General features: G+C 33.3%; 4 protein-coding genes and 1 long non-coding RNA gene across 5 annotated transcripts; 2 read left to right on the top strand and 3 right to left on the bottom strand.

The window, feature by feature from the left end:
• Window positions 1-216: 216 nt before the first annotated feature.
• On the top strand, window positions 217-714 carry LOC130504238 (uncharacterized). Its single transcript, XR_008941189.1, has 2 exons — window positions 217-283; window positions 487-714. It is a non-coding gene; the product is annotated as an uncharacterized LOC130504238 (long non-coding RNA).
• A 112-nt stretch (window positions 715-826) lies between these two features.
• LOC108842547 (auxin-responsive protein IAA3) lies at window positions 827-2,154 on the bottom strand. The gene is given in 4 exon segments (XM_018615498.2): window positions 827-1,250; window positions 1,343-1,654; window positions 1,744-2,039; window positions 2,041-2,154. Coding segments are annotated over 4 exon segments (783 nt in total). The 5' UTR covers window positions 2,140-2,154; the 3' UTR covers window positions 827-1,174.
• A 10,735-nt stretch (window positions 2,155-12,889) lies between these two features.
• Window positions 12,890-14,687, top strand: LOC108850620 (auxin-responsive protein IAA17). Its single transcript, XM_018624122.2, is given in 6 exon segments — window positions 12,890-13,233; window positions 13,627-13,838; window positions 13,942-14,031; window positions 14,034-14,079; window positions 14,168-14,229; window positions 14,426-14,687. Coding segments are annotated over 6 exon segments (672 nt in total). The 5' UTR covers window positions 12,890-13,009; the 3' UTR covers window positions 14,464-14,687.
• Window positions 14,688-16,599: 1,912 nt separating this feature from the next.
• Window positions 16,600-17,794, bottom strand: LOC108850657 (40S ribosomal protein S15-1). Its single transcript, XM_018624153.2, has 4 exons — window positions 17,658-17,794; window positions 17,425-17,573; window positions 17,267-17,324; window positions 16,600-17,011 (listed from the first exon to the last, which is right to left on the bottom strand). The coding sequence occupies exons 1-4, from the start codon at window positions 17,658-17,660 to the stop codon at window positions 16,763-16,765; spliced, it is 459 nt and encodes a 152-aa protein (XP_018479655.1). The 5' UTR covers window positions 17,661-17,794; the 3' UTR covers window positions 16,600-16,762.
• A 375-nt stretch (window positions 17,795-18,169) lies between these two features.
• On the bottom strand, window positions 18,170-20,095 carry LOC130504239 (calmodulin calcium-dependent NAD kinase-like). The gene is made up of 5 exons (XM_056998837.1): window positions 19,578-20,095; window positions 19,363-19,492; window positions 18,923-19,236; window positions 18,683-18,827; window positions 18,170-18,586 (listed from the first exon to the last, which is right to left on the bottom strand). Exons 1-5 carry the CDS (start codon window positions 19,730-19,732, stop codon window positions 18,341-18,343), a joined length of 990 nt encoding a protein of 329 aa, XP_056854817.1. The 5' UTR covers window positions 19,733-20,095; the 3' UTR covers window positions 18,170-18,340.
• Window positions 20,096-20,162: the final 67 nt, after the last annotated feature.

Below are 20,162 nucleotides of genomic sequence, written 5' to 3'. Positions count from 1 at the left end.
TTATAAATACATGTTTTTATATAGATTTTTTTTTATAAATTTACAAACAAAATTAAAAAGGGGCCCAAAATATTTATATATATAGACTTTTCTTTTTATCACAAATTAAACAAAATATTACAGTCTAAATTTTTAAAAACAAAAAAATATTTAAAAATTAAATAAACACAAATTTTAGAGTATTTATTTTTTGTCTTAGGCCCCTAACCATGTTAAGCCGGCCCTGTGAATAATGTACACAAACGATATCCTACAAGCTAAGGGTTGAATTATATTCGCGAAAGTAAGCGCTCTTCTTCTTCTCTTCGTGCGAAAATTAGGGTTTGTGGTAGTCTTCTTTGCTTACGTCTGGCCTTCTCGGCTGGCTCTGTTTAGCTTGTCAAACTCGGTTTCTTTGCTTTTTTGTTTTTTTTAACATTCGATTTCTTTGCTTTTTGAACATGTTTTGCGGAATATGTTTATGATGTAGTGATGTCCGATTATCAGGGCTAATTACAATGGAAAATGCGATTGTGAATTGATCTGGAGAAGCTATAGATTATTAATTATGGATAGGGCAGAGAAGAATTTTGATGTATGGATATGTACAATATATGTTTCTGATGTGGTCACCGGCGCAAAGAGATAGGTTTCTTTTGTTTTTGGCTAATGAGATGAACCCGAAATCCTGGACAAAATGTTAATCTCCATTAAGATAAGCTTTTTATATTTTCATTTATTTCAGTTTGCTTTTGTTTAGGTTGGTGCTTTGATCAAATAACTAGTCCTATCCAGACAATCAAAATTCTGATACCAGACCTTGAGAATCAAAGACAGAAAACTGGTATTGCTTGAAAATCTCTTTTGATCAATGAAAACACAAAACAGAATGCTACAAACATAAGAATAACTCTTCAATCTTCACAACACATAAATTTTAAAAATGTAGTACATAACCAAAGACTTAAGGACAACCGTTTGCCCTGTTTCTGAAACAAAAACAAAAGAAAGTATTTAGGTTCCAGTTTTATGTGCTTAATACCATTAAGCATCTCTACATTCGAATTCACCGATGAGGTATCCTGAACATAGGTCTTCCCCGACAACCCGAGCACGACCAGATTTTTTCTTGACCCAAAGAAACTCTGCTCTCTTTAGGTTCTTGTGCCTCTTTTAGGCTTCATGAATCTTTGTCTCATACATCACATCCGAAGCCTTTGGCTTCTGATCCTTTCATGATCCTCAGTCTTTTGCAAGTGCATACAAACATCCTGCAACAATAAACAAACCCATAAAAAAGTTAAAAAATTGTTATTTTTATTTTTATGAAGTTTTTTTTTTGACATATATGATAAGGACTTACTCCCATGGAACATCTCCAATGAGCATCCAGTCACCATCTTTATCTTCATAAGTAGGCACAAACTCTGAACCATTATATCCTTCTCTCTCAAAATACTCTCCCGCCGAGAAATTGAACATCATCTCTAAAGCTTTTAGTAACTCTGAGTATCCTTTGTAACAACTCAAATCTATTTTCCTCAAGTATGGTGCACCATCCATACTTACTTTCACATAGAGTCCTCGACCACCCTCACTCTCAGATTCGTTCTTCTTTGTTTGAACGATGTTCTTCCTGAAAGACCTAACTGGTGGCCATCCAACAATCTGAGCCCTGCAAATGGAAAAACACTGTCAATAAACTAAAGTTTTTTTGGTTCATCACCAAGTCAGATTCAGAGAAGTTATGTGTTTAAAACTTACTTGCGTGGAGGGGACGTTTCCGTTTTCATCGTTGATGATTCAGTCTCATTCTCAGCTGCACCTTGTAATGCTCTTTTACTGCAAGAGACTCTTTCTCTTCCTTCACATACATTGTCTGTTCCTGGTAATCCCAGCCTCAGCTCGGTTGCCTCTAGGTTAACAAACTCATCCATTTTCACACTGGAGAAGTAAGGAAAGCTATTGGTTATAGAGAAGTTGATAGTGAAGATGAAGTGAGGCTTCGTGGAAGCGAGTTGTTTTATAGAAGATAGATTCATAGAAGAAACTTTTTTTTCTAATTAAGGACAAAGGAAAAACAGAGAAACATGCTAAGCTTGTCGGTAGTAGTAGCAGCAACTTTGAGGCAAAAGTGTGTCCCATCTTCTTGCGGGACATTTGTGGGACACACTTCCTCTTTCTCTTAACTGTCCAAAACCAAAAAAAACTTATCTATCGTTCTTTTGATAGACGGTGCAGATCATATCTTTAATCCCCACCACATGTGGTCTGCCATATACATATATGTTCATCACCTCTCTCTTGATCTAATCTCAGAACCAATGATTTATCAGGTATTCTTATCTTCTTTACTTCTGGTAATAGATCAACCTACCTAGTTAACTACTTAACTCTACTCTACCTAAAGGTCTAGCTAGTTTTTTATTCTTTTTGCGTTGTTTGTAGTTCACTTTTGTTGTGTTTGTTTCATTAACTTCATGATGCAGCTCCAAATATCTTTTATTATTTGTTAGTTTACATAGATGGTTACCGTATTTTTCATTTTTATAGTTTTCCAATTTTAATAAGATTATGGGTTACATAGATTTAAAGATTTATTATAAATAGACATTTAAAACTAAATTTGTATTCAGTTTTGATTTAGTTAGTAAAAATTTTGCTTTATGGAAGAATAATATTCTCGTGTGTTACAAAAGAAAAAAGAATAATACTTTTTTATCCGTTGTATTGATTTGATTATATTAATCAAACAAAAAGCATGATCCCTTGGTTGAGCTAACATGTCCCAAACGTGATTTTTTAATCTTTTGGTTGAGCTGTTTATGGTTGCTTCCGCTCCATCACTTCATCTACAATAAACAAGTAATTTGGGTCTTGAAGAGCCTAAAACAGAGCCAAATAGACAAAACCTGTCTTTGTTCTTTTGTGGATTTTGCTAAAGCCCACAAGTTTTGTCTCTATGTCTCTAAACAATCAACGATCAAGACCTGACAAAGCCACACACGTATAAAAGAATCTGAAACAATCACGACAAGACTTCTTCCTTTAGGTTTTACTAGCTCGAGGCATAGTGTCAGCAACATGATAAATGGGGTCTTTGTAGTTTTTGTTTGGGACCTGAGAAATAGATCTTCAGCAGATTTTTCTCTGTCTTGGTTCATGTTACAGTGTGTGTCATTGGCTGTATTCTACTTATATGGAGGTTCAATAGAACTCATTCGAGTTGAATCTGATCTAGGTTTTGGTTCGATTTGGTTATTCTCTTAACCGAGGTTTTAGTAAATAGTAACTAGAGTCTGTGGTATAATGTCTACACTATATGATACTAGTATAAACCTTTACAAAAAAAAAAGAAAAGAAAAAGGAACAGCTTCAAAACGTAATGAATTATGAGAATCCATCATTAGCCAAAGAAGTGAACCTAAAGATGATACGTTCTTTAATTGTATTTGCCGACATGATAATCACGACAACTGTCATTAATATATTTGCTTATCCTACAGAAGATCACCACTATCGTCTTGACCGCCACGTGTACGAATTATATAAGAAGCAACAAAGAAACGGGTCCCATCTATACACGGAATGTGATGCTTTTCAGCCACTAAATGGGCTGGGCCGACGCAAATTGGACTTATTTTGCTTTGACGGCGTTGTGGACCACTCCAATCTTCTCACTATACTCTTAACCAACAAAATTTTGTCCATTTTCTTAAGCTGGAAGCCAACGTTATAAACTTTAAATCGCATATAATTTGATTTTACTTAAGCTTCCTCATTAATTTGAGGGATCTGTTCAACTACCAGCATTTAGCACAATTTAATAGGTTTTTGAACCAAATAATTTAATATTTTTGGCAAGTGCTTTAAGCTTATTGCCTATATAATAATATGCAGAATTAGTAAAATGGGTGTTGTATGCACAACAATATACGGAAGTTTATAACATGATGAGCATGTGTTTGTTATGATAAATAATATATTTTCAAAGATTTATGGCCAGAATAATACCTGTTAATCTTTGGAATTTTTTTTTTTTTGACTAAAATCTTTGGAATTATTTGGACAAAGAGAATATCTTTACGGGTCAAATACGATCAAAAAAGCGATCCCCAAATCTCTTGTATGCTAATCTCATCCCACTATTTACCTAACTTGCGATTCTGCAAATCGTCGTTGATCTCACCGTTAAAGTTTTCGGGATCAACCAAATATCGAATGTTTTGGATCCCAACATATTTGATTACCGAGTTACGATGATTATAAAGATTCATTCAATAAAATAAAATTATAAGTTAATAATCTCTTTGAACAAAATTTTGTAGACCATCGTAAATCGTAAGAGTCGCCTAGGTAACAATTTTTTTTCTTTTTGCAGAATTATGGGAGTTTAATTAGTCGATTAATTAACTACTTTTAAGAATTAAGTAAACGATACAAATTTCAAGCAATGGTACTGCGGTTAGCCCCAACTACGAGGCTACATTGTTATGAGTTATCCCTACATATAGAATATAGATATCATGAGCGTATAGTGGCAGATTCTCGCATATTTTCTTTATACGTATATACAGTTCAAAAACATTTGGTTAAATAGTATTACAATGAATGTACATAACCTAGTTTAGAAGAATTTTGCTAAGAAGTTTGAATTTAGTGTTATTATATCATATGTACATAAGCTATCCTCTAGTCCACTATTCGATATCCACATTTTGAATCAGAGCTTTGATATGATATACCAATATGCATAAAAATATGAATACTTCATACATGAGGTTTGCAGTATACATGTTTTAAATAAATGACAAAAAATTCACGAAATTCGATTACCAGTTCATTGATTATTTTAACACATATATAGACTGATGATAAATAATTGCTTGCGTGAAAACTGTAGAGCTTGTGTTGACGTAAAGTAATTTGTTTGAGTCACGCAGAATAAACTAATTTTAGTTTTTTTTTTTGGTTACTTCACAAATAACCCCCAGAAATTATGGCTTTCACAAAAAAACACAATATACAGTTTAGTCAATGTAAAATTATATGGTTTTGTCGTTTAAGTTGCATGCATGCATGTCATTTGGCTGCACTCTTTAAATGTGGGAAAGTATATTCCAACACTAATAATAAAACTTAAGAACAAAAAAAAACTAATAAATGAAGACGAAAAAAAAAATATCAAAATGATCTTTGTGTGGTAGAATTTCAAGAGTTGTGGCCTTGTTAGGTCCAAATGAAAGGACACCTGGTCCTCACACGTTCTTATCTTGCAAGTTAATATGCAGCACATATATACCTTTGATAATAAGTCATTAATTTCGACGTGATGCACATAACTTTCAGACTTGGACCATATATATGTGTGTGTATATAAAATCTAATCTTGATTACACATCAAAGGTGATCGTAATCTTGAATAAAAAGCAAATACGGGTGATGTCCAAATATTCATATATTCTTGTGATTGTTGATATACAGATGTGCATGGTTGCATGCATTCGTTCAATCTCATTAAAGCTTCGCATATAATCCATTTACTAGATTCTAGGGATAATATAACTTTAAATTAATTTTGTGAAATTTTTCTTGTAGTAAAATAATTGATATAAAAGATAAATAATTTTTGTTGTCATGCGTCGATTATAGTCTTATACTCCCTCTGTTTCATTATAAGTGTCGTTTTAGATTTATGCACACGGATTAAGAAAGCATTTAATTTTGTATATTTTTAATATAAAAACATCATTACCGATACAATTCAACCAATAGAAAAATAGAATGGAGAATAAAGTTAATAAATTTTGCATTCAAACTCTAAAACGACACTTATTTTGCAACGAAAAAATTTCTTTAAAACGACACTTAATATGAAACGGAAGGAGTAGATATTACTCACAGCTGGTTTACAACACGTGAATGGCATAGTGATTAACACATCCGTATATATTGATCAGTAAAGTAGATACTCATATAATAACCACGACAAACTGATGTGACAACGCGGCCCATATATTTAACAAAAAAAATTGGGGTTTTGTTGATTTGAAAACTCATGTGAGTTTTTGGGATAGAAACAAAAGGAGAGAAAGCGGTTAAAGAGAGGGATGTAGACAAATCAAGGAACAAAAGTAGGGTTTTAAAGATGTTTTTGCCTTTGAAATTTTATTGGATGTAACTTGTCCCTTCATAATCTCCATGTTTTCCTTCTTGTCAGTAATTTAAAATTTGTTTTTAAAATTTATGGCGATGTTTTGTACTCTTTCTTCTTTTGGATTTTCATGCCACTCAGAGCAGGTTTATCGGAGGATATTGGAGGTATCTTGAGGGAGGAGAGAAGGAGTGGACCCCACAAAATTGTCAAAACCAAAGGAAAAAATCTCCCGAGGAAGAAACGAAATTGGGTGAGTTTTTTCCTGATCGTGGGCCCCACTTACACGTGGGCGGCCACGATTAATTTATCTTTTTTTTAAAAAAAAAATCGGATAAAAAAAAAGAAAAATGAAAAAGAAAAAAAAGAAAGAACCCCTTTTCCGGTTCTGCGATAAACGTGCTCTCATGTCCCATCTCGATTTCGTTAGGGTGGTTTTGTTTCCGGGTTCGAAAACCCTTAATTTAGAATCAATATGTTTTTTTAGTCTCTTAATTACTTTTCAAATTTATCGAATATACGTTGGTTACGTTAGTACATGCGATATCAGAAAACAATGCCGTATTTAGAAATTCCGTTTGACTGGTTATTTAAAACTACAAAATGAATTAACATAATTTACGTACGTACGTAGTTGGTATATACCACATGTGTTATTAAAAAAACACCAAATTTCGAGCCTAATATATATTTGTATTTAAGGTGATATTCTCCTTACTAGAGTGGATACCCGTATTATTACACTGAAAACGCATGCGAAAGAGAGAGAAGAGAGAGAAGAGAGAGAAGAGAGAGAAGAGAGAGTTTCTAGATCTCCGGCGTTCGGCCGGCGTGTGAGCGTCCGTGCCGACGCCGGAGTTCCCTTCTGTTCTATTGTTTTGCTCCTCTTGGCTCCTTCTTCCTAGAGCTGGCAGCGGAGGCCTTGTCTGAGCTCTGGTTCCGCCCCCATCTCTGTCGGTGGTCTCGGGAATGGAGTAACGACGCGTCCGTCGGAAGGTTTCAGTGGAGAGGGAGCGGTCAGCTTCGTCAAGCGGTGTGTTCTCCGGGTGGTGGAGGCTTCTTCAGATTCACAAACGCCGGTTCAAGCTTCCGGGAAGAAGATCTCCCTCAGATCTGTCTTCGCCGGCTTTGGTCTTCGGAGTGCGGAGGCTACTAAAGATCTGCGCTGCCGCTCAGGAACCCGGGTCTTTTGGGTTAGGTTCGTTCTGTCGTTTTTTTAGTTTGGTTGTTTGCGGTTACGGCGGAAGGAGTCACTCCGGTAGACGAGAGATCTCCGGTAAGATGACGAATCCGTGGAAAAGGGGTTGGCTTCTTCGAGTGCGTGTCAAGGGTTTCAAGTGTTACAAAGTCGATGAAGATATCGGGATGTCGATTGATCTTATCGGCGTGATGACAACGCGGTGAAGAGATGTAATGGTTTCGGGTGGAGGCTCTGGCGTTTTCCGAGCTCCGACGAACGGGTGATGTGAAAGTGTTGGTTCCGGCGCCGGTGAGACTGAAGCGGTCGAGTTGAGGAGATGAAGACGCGTGTCGCGTTTTTGGTGCAGAGCTCCCCACGTGGCGAGTTACCTCCTCGACGCGCTTTCTGGTCTGGGTCGGGCGGGTTTCAAGGTTGGGCCGTGGGCCGTTTTTAGATTCTCTGTGCACTGCTTGGGCTGTGGGCTTGTTGCTCTTGTTTTAGTGTAGCCCGTTGGCTTTTGAGTTCTGTAGCGGATTTTAGTGTAACTGGGCTTCGGCCGTTTGTTTGGGCTTGGCCCGTTTATTTAATATAATCTATTGGCGGAAAAAAAAAAAAAGAGTGGATACCCGATCTTTTAAGGAAATGTCTTTTCTACGTTTTATATTATTATCATAAAGCAGTGAAAGTTCTAGCTGGAACTTCTGCTCCAGATTTGATTTGCTTTGACCACTTATCATTAATCGCTGTGTCATTTAAATGGATTGGTTGCATCCAACGATATAAGATTTCGTGGAATTCATTTTTGGACTTAAAAGTTCTTTGAAATATGAGAAAATCATAAAGCAGTGATGTTGTCAAGTATAACTGAAAATACAAATAATGAGCGTTTGTTACAATTATACGTCGCTGTATATGATACTGCCGAGCATGAATAAAAGAAAAAGAAAAAATCTTCCTCAAAGATATAATCGGGGTTATACAGATATGATAAACTAGGTATATAGATATATATTAACAAATTCAAGCTTTAGGCTTTTTCGGTTAAAAATAAACAATAACTTCATCTTCTTCGTTTCTATGAATACTATATATTCTTCAATACGAGATCGACATGGTCAAAGGCCATCACATCTTCTTCATTAACATCATATAACAGATCACTACAAATCTGCCTCTGAAAACAACCTGGTTTTCATCCACACAATACGAGATGTATCATTCATCATAACATCTAGTAGCATATCTTTTATAAACCAAACTAGACCTGGACCCGCCCGACCGGGGGTATTAATTATGAGTTCTATTATGTTGTAAAAATATTTGTTGCTAATTTATGATATATAATATATATAAACCATACTACAATTTTGACAAATTAGCAATATATTTGAGATCAAGGAATTTAATATGGTTATTCAATTGTATATTAATTTTTATAAATTTGGATAATGTTATTTGTTATTTGTTTGTGCCAAAAAAAAGAAAAGAAATAATGTTAATAGTTTAAAATGAGTTCGAATATTTTTAGGCAAAGTTATAAGTAACCACTATCAAGTGTAATATTATATCTATATTAATCATCTATCTCTATTATTACTTAGGATGTGAAATTTTAAATTTATTATGACATCATTCCCAGATCATAAAATATTAATTGATTTAATTAATTAATTAATATAAACTAATGGGGTTTTGTTTTCAAAAAGATCTATTATTATACCAACTTTTGGGCCATTATTATTTAGTCAAATATTTTATAATTAATATAAACTAATGAAAATTATTAAACCAATTTAAAAATTTAGATATAATATGTTTACTCTTACGATCGTTATAGTTGTGATGAGCTGATTTTTAATTAATTCTATGAATTTTCATACATTTTACATTATGCATATAGATGACTGTGTGTTAACTTTTGATATAAAAGTCGATGGTAACTATGATTGTGGTTGTTTAATATTGCAGGCGTAATGTTATCGGTAAAGGAAAACATGGCATAGTTAGAAGATGAAGTACATTGATCATTTAATTATTAGTTTCCTTCATCGTAGTCTGTTAGCGTTAGTTTAGAAAAGTGTTAAAACGTGGAAAAGACATGAATTTTTTACGCAAAGACATTATTAATTCTCAGTGGCATTTGCTTGTAAATAATAGGGAAAACTAAGGGCATTTCCATATATGTACTTCTATTTTAATAAAGTAGATAACATGGCTCTCATATATATCAACCAATGAATGCCACACATGATTATTATGTATTCTAGCAAAATAATACTATTACTAGATCATGACCCGCGCGACCGCGCGGATTTTATTTTTTATTTTTAACACATAACATATACTCTATAATAGTTAATACAATTTGGAGTTTGTGCTTTTCACATAATGTGTGGTTTTATATAATTTCGAGTTTGTCCAAAACGTATTGTTTAAGAACAATGTTAAAACTGTTTTTTATTAATAGTTTTTTATTGGTGTATTAAAAATATACTGTATGGTGAAAACACTAATATAATATCAACCAATACTGTTGAGTTTCAAAAAAAAAATATCAACCAATACTATTTGGTTTTGACATTGTGCTTTTTGGGAGTTTTTTCTGAATGTTTTGTAAATGCCCAATGAAGAATACGAAAGCAAGTACTCATACACACATATTAGTGGGAGGAAATGAATATTTTCTAACCTATTAAGTTAGATATAATAAATACAAAATATCTTGACACCGAGTTTTTAAGTATAGTAGAATAAATTTGGAGAAGATGGTTTTCCATATTCATGATTTTTCAAACCTGTCAATTTGATTGTGAATATCTGATTGTAACCGAGATTTTAGGCATAGTAGACTCAACTTGGTGAAGAAGTTTTCCAATAATCGATTTTTTAAAGTATAAATTGATGTTTCTGTTATTGAAATAAAAATATACGTTACTATATTCTATTTAGTGTATATTCAAAACAAACCTCGATTATTTGAGCATCAAAGAAAATATATTCTGATATCTTTAGTATTGAGTTTCAAAAGTTCTGTATTAAGCTATTTAAAATTTAAGATTCATCAGTATTAGATGCCAAATAATTGTTCTTTTAACTAAAAGAGGTTTTGTGTTTAAGATAATTATAGTTTGATGATGGGAGGAAACGTGTTCTTTAAGTTATTTGGTTAATTGAATCAATTGGTTTAGGAGATAACCAGACCGAGATAGTCAAAATTGTATAATGACAGGCTAAGGATTCGTGTAATAGTTGTATTTTTTTATCAACCTCTCGTATAATAATATTTATATTTTTAATAAAATGTGTAATATTTATTTTTATTTCTATCTATTTATATTTATATTTTGAAGAATTCAGACTCGTGTAATATTTATATTGGAGATATTTATTGTATTCATTTGACTATAATAAAAGAGAGGGAGTGTTATATTTGTACTCTGATATAATATAAATATGATAATGTGAGTATATTCTAACGAAAAGAATATATATTTTGTTTAATAGATGTATATAATATAAGACATAGATATTATAGTGGAGTTAAATGATAGATGGTTGATATTAAACTCTTTAAGGAAATATTTAAATGAAAGGTTAGACTAAGAATAATAATGTGATGTCCAACTTAAAAAATCCACCTAGAAGAAGTTATAATATTTCTGTTTTAACAAGATAGATTTTGTCTTAACAATCGATTTAGTATGAACATGTGGCCTCATAAATGTCCTGAGAACCACCAGACTGTTTGCTACAAACTATATGAAGTGGGTATAAAGCGTTTGTATATCACTAGATACACATTTCGTTCTATGTATATGTTTGTTTTTAATATATAAGTATAGAAGATGCATAGTATCCTTTATTTTGTGTTGGTGGTATGAGAATAATCATTTCCAAGAGGGCTGCGCTTTTATTGTGGGATGAATAATTGAATCATGTGGATGTGATATGCATAATTGGAAGGTTCCGGCGAAGAATCTTACGGCGAAAATTAAACTAAAACTATATAGTTGAAAAATATTATATTTGGAAGTCAAAAAGCATAACATAGTTATATTAATAATATGTGTATTTCTAGTGATACACTCTCATATGAGATGTCTGCGACCTCACCAAAATGGCTGGTACACTCTTATAAATAAATAAAATTATCCAGATGTTTAATTACCAAAAGATTTTTTTGTAAAAAATATTAAGTTTACAACTGGTACTATATGGAAATTAATGTATGATGTTGGAAGAAAAGAATGGGGTTTCTTCCGCATATACGTTGGATAATACACACATATTTTAAATATATGTTGGATTTCGGACAAGACTTGGGTTCACCCCCCTATAGTGAACCTTCAAATTCACCACCTCCCTAATAATCAATCAAAGTGTCAACTAGACTAATGATAAAATAATTAAAAAAATAAATAATATCACATTTAATAATGCTAATGTCAATATTTAATCCCTAAATTCAAACTATATACCCTAAATCCAAATTCTAAACCCTAAATTTTAAATTATAAACCCAAACTCTATACCTCAAACCCAAACTTTATACCCTAAACCCAAACCATAAATCATAAACCAAGAAATCTAAACTTTAAACCCAAAATTATACCCTAAACTCAAACCATAGACCCTAAACCCAAATCCTATACTCTAAAACCAAACCATAAACCCAAACCGTAGACCCTGAACCCAAATCCTAGACAGTAACCCAAACATGAACTCTAAATCCAAAATTTAATTCTTAACCTTAAATTTCAAAAGAACAACATCAATATTAATCCAAATATTTAGGGTATAGGGTTTGGATTTTGTATTTACGTTTTGGATTTGGAGTCTAGCTAAGATTTGGGTTTAGGGTATAGGTTTAGGTTTAGAGTTCAGGTTTTTGGGTTTATGATTTATGGTTTGGGTTTAGGGTATAGAATTTTGGTTTAGGGTATAGAGTTTGGGTTTATAATTTAGAATTTAGGGTTTAGAATTTGGATTTAGGGTATAGAATTTGAGTTTATGGATTAGATAGTGATATTAGCATTATTAAAATTGACACTATTTATTTTTTTAATTATTTTGATTTTTGAAAAAATTATTTAATATTTTTAATCATTAATCTAGTTGGCACTTTGATTGGTTATTAGAGAAACGGTGAATTTGAAAATTCACCATAGGGACTGAACCCAAGTATTGTCCTTGGATTTCAGACCATATATAATAGATGACTACAAATTTGCAAAATTTTATTTATTTCCCTGTGAAAACTTTATTAAATTATTAAAGGGATGTTAAATTTTTAGTATTGTAACTTTATCTTATTTTTGGAAAGTAAGCCTATATATAAGAATGGTTAAGATCATGTCCAAATCAAATGCAATGCAATCATGTACAACCAACAAAATAAAATTGCAGGAAAGATTTTATTAATAAATTAACAGTTATTAAGTAATACTAGTGATTAGTGTAAAGTCGAACAAGTTCACTCATCGAAGGGCTGAGATTCATCCACGTGTCTAAATCCATTTAGCTAAAAAATCTCTCAATACGATATACACATGCAGCTACCACCTATAGATAGAGAGATATAATAGAGACTTATCTCACTTTGTATTATTTGTGTATTTAAAAAAAAAAACGTTGTTCTACCTTCCTCATCACCTTCACACGAAGAAGAAAAGCATTGAGAAGAAAAGAGGTTAACAATGATAGGCAGTATCGAGCTGAATCTTAAGGAGACTGAGCTGTGTCTTGGTCTTCCCGGTGGAGTGACCGGAACCAAGAGAGGATTCTCGGAGACGGTTGATCTGAAACTCAATCTGAACAATGAACCTGAAAGCAAAGAAGTTTCTAAGACTCATGACGTCATGACTTCTGTTTCTAAAGAAAAGAGTACATGTCCCAAAGATCCTACCAAGCCTCCTGCCAAGTAAATTTGTCATTCTCCCTTTTCTATTTATTTTCCGATCTTCACTTAATTTTCTTTTTTTCTCATCCATCTTAAAAGGAAAACTGTAAGTTTCATAGAAAAAATAAATTATGTTTTCCTAAAAATGTTAATATCATTTAAATTAACATGATTGTTGTTCTTACAAACGCTACCTAATATAAATAGCCCCTGCAGAAAAAAAACAGGGATATGTCTGTAAATTCTTTTCTTTATATATATATATAATATATATATATATAAGAAGTCCAAACAGTTTAACTGATATGTCTATACGTAACAACCGGTGATAGCTAACTATGAATAACATACATAATTTGAAACCTTGTGTATAACATAACGGTTTCCCATTTTTCTGTATATATAATTTTATAGGGCACAAGTTGTGGGATGGCCACCGGTGAGATCGTACCGGAAGAACGTGATGGGTTCGAGCCAAAAATCAAGCGGTGTCAAGGAGACGGCGGTGTTTGTAAAGGTTTCGATGGATGGAGCACCGTACTTGAGAAAAGTCGACTTAAAGATGTATAAGAGCTACGACGAACTCTCTAATGCTTTGTCCAACATGTTCAGCTCTTTTACTATGGGTATATATACGTTGAATATATATTTCTTGCTAGATATACAATTTCATGCATGTTATAAACGAAGCTCTTTGAAAATAATAATATTGTTGTTACAAAGTCGAAGGAAAAAATGGAGGAGAAGAAGGAATGATAGACTTCATGAATGAACGGAAACTTAGGGATGTAGTGAACAGTTGGGACTATGTTCCATCTTATGAGACAAAGACGGTGACTGGATGCTCGTCGGCGACGTCCCTTGGCCGTACGTCTTCTTCTTCTTTTCTATAAAATCTTCGATCGTTTTATTGATCATTTTATATAACTCCTTTCTAAATTTACTTATTTATTAGAATGTTCGTTGATACATGCAAGCGTTTACGTCTCATGAAAGGATCTGACGCCATTGGTCTCGGTATGTATGTTATGTGCTACCAATGATTCTTTTTTATGTTAGCGCTTATATAGTACATCGTCTAAACAGTTTGGTATATATTGGTTAATATTTTTTTGATAAACGCAAAAATATACTCTACTTACTAACGTAAATATAAATACGTAACCAATGTGGAAATTTTAGTTGCTTATTTATTAATTGTAAAACATTTCAGCTCCGAGAGCAATGGAGAAGTGCAAGAGCAGAACTTGAAGTTAAAAAAGTAGGTGGTCATGCTCGTATATTTGACTAACACATTTATGAGTGTTAATTGTGTTTTTCGATGAAAAATATTGTTCAATATCTACTTTTCTTTTAATTGTCTGCTTTTAATATGAATTGTATGTGGTATGTAGATAATGAACTTAAGTTAAATTTGTGAGACGTTTGTAATGAAAAATATGTAATAATTTGAACATCTTTTTGTGTTCATCTTTTTTTTTGTTAAGAATGTGTAAATATGATTAGAAAACTCTCTATATTTAATGAGTATAAAACATAGTAGTGTTTCTTTAGTTGAGTGAGTTTAATGTTCGGTTCGCAATATTGAAACTGAAGATTATATAACGAGAATTTGACCATGGAATACAGTTTCTCTTAACTTAGTTTTCAAACAGAATTATTTAGAATGACAACACACATGTACATGTTATATATATCACATCGAATATAATTATGAATTAGCGGAAAGTATTCACTTTGTTGGTACGGTACATAAAGTGATAACTGGCTTTGGCTGGAGGAAATAAAATAAAATAAATAGGACCCATAGGGAAGAGGGGGAGCAATGCCATGTGCATTTTGATGGGTCTCTTGATGAAATCACCTTTGTTTATATTTTCATTTCTCATTATACTATTTAGGAATATTAACTGTTGTACCAACCAAATTTAATGGGATTAAAAGTCATAACTATAGACAAACTTATGTACATGTAACTAGAGAACAAATTAAATGTTACAGACAGTGACACATATATGATCTAAGGTAGGTCTTCGACTTCACAAACTTATATATCAAAAATTAAATTATGCAAATAAATAAAAGTATGTTTATCTAACATTATAGGTAGCAATAGTTTTTTGACATCATATATAGTATAATAGCAGGGACCATTTGATGGTGGTTACTATTATAATGGACATATCATATGTCTCTTAACACTCTGATCATTACCTAATTTATTAATTTGATGTACAATGTTAACAAAATATCAGGCATGTGTAATATTCACAATGAGTATAATGCGTATAGAAATCTGAGAATGTAAATTGATAATTGGGGAGCACATGGAGATCCCAAACGAACAGAACAAAGTTTCATAATTTATCGCTTCAACGTTACATGCATGCATATATATAGAAAATATGTCTAAATATGTATGTGTAAACCCAAACATTTGTACAATCAGTTACGTTGAAATGTTCCGAGTATAAGTAGTTTAATATTTATATCAACTACTCGGATCAGGCAGAAGCATGTTCGATGTTCGATGGGGTCAATAATTAATTTGACAAGTTGACGCTCTAGAGGGTTCTTCAAGAAGCTAAAATTATCGGTAATATTGCTAAATGGCAAATATACCCATTTTCTACATAATATCGATGACAATTATGAAGTTTGAATGGAGGTCTTCTCTATTCACACAGACTACACAGTTACTATTATTATTTAAGATGTATCTTATGTATTTTGATTAAAGACAAAATAAAGTTAACATGTATAGTCACGTATGAGTTATGAACTTATGATACATGTAAATTCTTTTTAAATTTAATTAGCCAGCAAAGAAAATATTAAAAGAATAATTTTTTTGTCCTTCGATACTCATTTTCATCATGTGAGCCGTTGGAATGCTAAGGTTCTGAGTGAGCCGAGTTGAAGGCATTCGCCAAAGACCTTTCACAAAGACTAGTTATAATCTGATGCAGGGAGATTTACAATTAAGCAGACCCAAGGCCGAGACCTACAAAGAAGACTTACAATTGTAAGCAAATTAGTGCAGTGCTTTAAGCCCATCTGTTCAACAAGTCCAATGCTATATAAGCCCATCTCTTCAAAAGCCCGAATCTAGTTTTTTTCTCTTTCCCAAATGGGAAATTTGCCCCTATAAAAAAAATACAAATACACTATCTAACCAAAAAACACCCTCTCTCTCTAACTTCTCACTAAAAATCTAATTACCTCTTTTCTTGGGTTATTTGGCAAAAAAACCCTTGCAAAATCTAGTTTTTACACTAATCATGTGTTTTTCATGAGCTCTGAAAATGTATTAGTTTTTTTTAATTTAAGGTACTTAAGTTGACAAATACTATCTCGATAAACCTTAATTCTAATAATGAAAATGCATGAGCAAAATAGATTTAACATAGTATCTAAAAGTAGTTTCATCATAAAGCAAAAACAAATGCAAAAAAAAAAAAAAGGATCCGAATACATAGAAGACAACTCAAAGCAAAGACCATATAACGATGAAGGAACACATTCCCCAAGCAGCAATATGAGCTCTTCTTCACTTGAGAGGAATAAACCTGGAGGAGTGGGTAGCACCAACACCAGGCCTACCGTGCTTAACCGGCTTGTACGAGATGGAGAACTCAGCCAAGTAGTGACCAATCATCTCAGGCTTGATCTCGACTTGGTTAAAGGTCTTTCCATTGTACACTCCAATGATGCTTCCAATCATCTCTGGGACAATGATCATGTTCCTCAAGTGGGTTCTCACTGGCTCTGGCTTCTCACCTTGTGGTGCCTCCCTTTTCTAATTATTAATAAAAAAATAAATAATGTCAAATGGCTATTAAGACATATCTTAAAACTACAAGAACTAGCTCGTGCTATAAACTAGTAACCGAAATGTAAATTAAGACAACGTATCAGACAATCGTATGAACAGGCTAGAAAAAAACAACCTGTCTGAAAATGTTTACAAAATGAGATTCTTAACTAATCTAGAACTATGAATAACATCACCAACCATTCAACTACGCCAAACAGAGTGGTAGAAATGACATACCGCCTTACGCAGCTTCTTAATGAGAGCCATAGGCTTCCTGGTCAAACCTCTTGAGAACCTAAAACCCAATTTCAAAACAGAGACAAACTCTCTCAGAACAAAACATAAAACATCATCCATTACACAACGGTTTCAAGTTTTACTGTGTGTGTTTTTACCTTCTGCGAATGCGAGAAGGGAAGAGCTTGACAAGATCATCAGTAGACATGTCGAGAAGAGCATCGAGATCGACTCCTTTGAAGGCAAACTTCTTGAACGTCCTCTTCTTCGGGACTCCGGCAGCAGCAACCTCTGGTTCAACATCCGCCTACATAGGTTTAGCAAACCATCAGGCATCATACAATGAAACTACAGAAGAAGATTAACATACTGTGGAGACAGAAGAACTCACCATGGTTTGGTTTAGATCTCAGAGAAAGGATAAAACCCTAAAACGGCTAAAAAGCTTGAGGAAGTTTTATTAGGTCTTTGCGAAGAGTGACCAGTTTCTTGCGGCGACGCTTATATATATGAGGACTATGTGTGTTAATTAGGGTTTTTCGGCCCAGCCCACTTTTGTTTATTTGAAGTGTTTCATGGGCCCAACTTTATTTAAGGCCTACATGGAAATCATAGTAAGTGTTCTTATTTGTTATTAGGTTGTCTATATTCTATAATATGTTCAACTCAGTCCATGCACTCGTTTTTCTAAATCATATAAACCTTCTATGATACAAGGATGTATGTATGAGCCACTAAAAATCCAAACACTGATTGGGAAATTGAATAACATGAGACTGATACGTTACATTATTGTTTTGTATGAAATATCAAGAGATTCTTTAGTTTAGTAACATATTGTAAAAGTACATTATGAGGAAAATGATCATATCTCCTAAAACTATTCCCTTGTTTTGCTAGTGATTAATTTTAAAAATATGATTCAAATACGCATATTAAGTAGTATAAAATTTGAAATATCCATTTCTTAATTTATTAAGTTATTTTGACTAGCACGAAAATAAGACGAGTACCAACGAAAATAGCTCGAATTAGCAAAAGACGACAATTTTTTAAGGCTAGTTAACAACATCGTCACTTTGTCGCTTGGGTCTTTTCAATTTTCTTGATGGCATCGGTAAGTTGCTTCTGAAGCTTGGGTCTAGATGGGGCTAAAACAACATTACTCCAAACTGAACCTGGCTTGCTTAATACGCTCGGATCCGAATAAAGCTCGTTAATGGATTCAGCATCCGGGTTAAGATTACTGACCCGTTTCAAACATTCAATCTCCTCTGGATCCACCAGAAGGTTACAATCTACAGATTTCCACGCTATAAGCTGATCCATTAAATCCAAGTTATAAAGCACACGTTAGAATCCATTAAAGTAAGAGATAACGTTAATATTGATATATGTTGACTTTGACGTTTATACCTTTGGAGGACCAGCAACAGCATTGGTGCAGTAAAGCCTAGCGTGATCAACAAGCTCACAGTACTTTGGAAATGCATTAGCAAAATTCTTGTGTGATTCGAGCTGAGATCTCACTCTCACTGCTCTCTTCACCATTAGAGCTCTCCTGTCAAATTACAAGGACCAAAAAAATCAATATGATTCGAATATAAGGAGAAATGTTTTGGGAAACAGATAGATTTTATCGAATTTTCTTTTTACCGTATGCCTCTTACTACAGCGAGATAAGCATCACAAACCACACCGACCAGCTCGATTCTATAAGGTTTCAAGTTTTGTTGTTTCCCATTTTTTTCTGTTTCTTGTCTCCAGTATTCTTCGGTTATTGTCCCGTCTTCGGATACCTTGTAGCCTGCGCCCATTCGATATCTATGTTTGTGGACGTTCCTAGCCATTATGATAGTTTGTTCCAGGAAGGGCGCCCATGCTAAGGTTCCATCCATTATGACATCACGTCCTTCGTTTAATGCTGTTACTAGTAAGGACGATGCAGCATCAGTAGATGATTGGTGCACCTATACATAAGGAGCAACCAAAAATATATATCAGGAAATGGACATAATGCATTCTTTAATTCTTATATCCCATGTTATATGTAGTCCGTTTGTTATAGAACCAAGTTTTAAAAATAATAAACTTACCAATTCAGCAGTTTGAAGCATATCGTCGTGGTGACCTCTAGAACTAAGAGCTCTATAAATAACATCACTCTCCTTAAATGCATCTGCTTCTATCACCACTGCGTCGGCCTCTGCCTCCGACCAAAACGGCCTACAAAAATATAATTTAGTTGGATTTGTATATCACTACATGCATATAGATAAATACAAGCATGCAAACCTTTAATAAAACTTACTCTTGGAGAATATTTTTGAGGACGGTGCTCTTTCCGGCACCCATTCCACCGCCCATAAGGAGGAGGACGGGACTCTGTTTATTGTGAGCCACCGGAGACATAACTTCCGTACAGTGCGGCTCACAGCTTACGCCGCTACTGCCGATGGCTTTCATCTCTTCTACTAGAGTTGAAAATACTCTTTTCACCTTTAGATCTTTTGTTACTCTCTCAAACCTCTGTTTTCTGAATTAATTATATTAAACAAAACTTTATAAACCTAATGAATTCGCAATTTTTCGAAAAAGAAAATGGTCAATAAGTTTGACAAAGTATCTTTTACTGTTGATGATGATAATATATTTAAAATAAATAAGTTGGAACCATTATTATCACAGCAATGAAATTGTGAACTAAAAGGCAAACACTAGAAGCAACGCGTGATGACTCTGCAATTCATATCTATCTTATTAAAACCAGAAACATTTTGTTGGACCTAACATTTATTTTGTAAGTTTTTAAATTAAATACACCTTTATACTTTATAGTTAAACGTACATTAAATCACTAATGTTCCTTTCTTTATACTATTATCCATGTTTCCAA

The sequence above is a fragment of the Raphanus sativus genome, unplaced genomic scaffold, assembly GCF_000801105.2.
Source record: "Raphanus sativus cultivar WK10039 unplaced genomic scaffold, ASM80110v3 Scaffold1446, whole genome shotgun sequence".
NCBI classification, from domain to species: Eukaryota; Viridiplantae; Streptophyta; class Magnoliopsida; order Brassicales; family Brassicaceae; genus Raphanus; species Raphanus sativus.
This window is presented reverse-complemented; position numbering and strand designations above follow the sequence as displayed.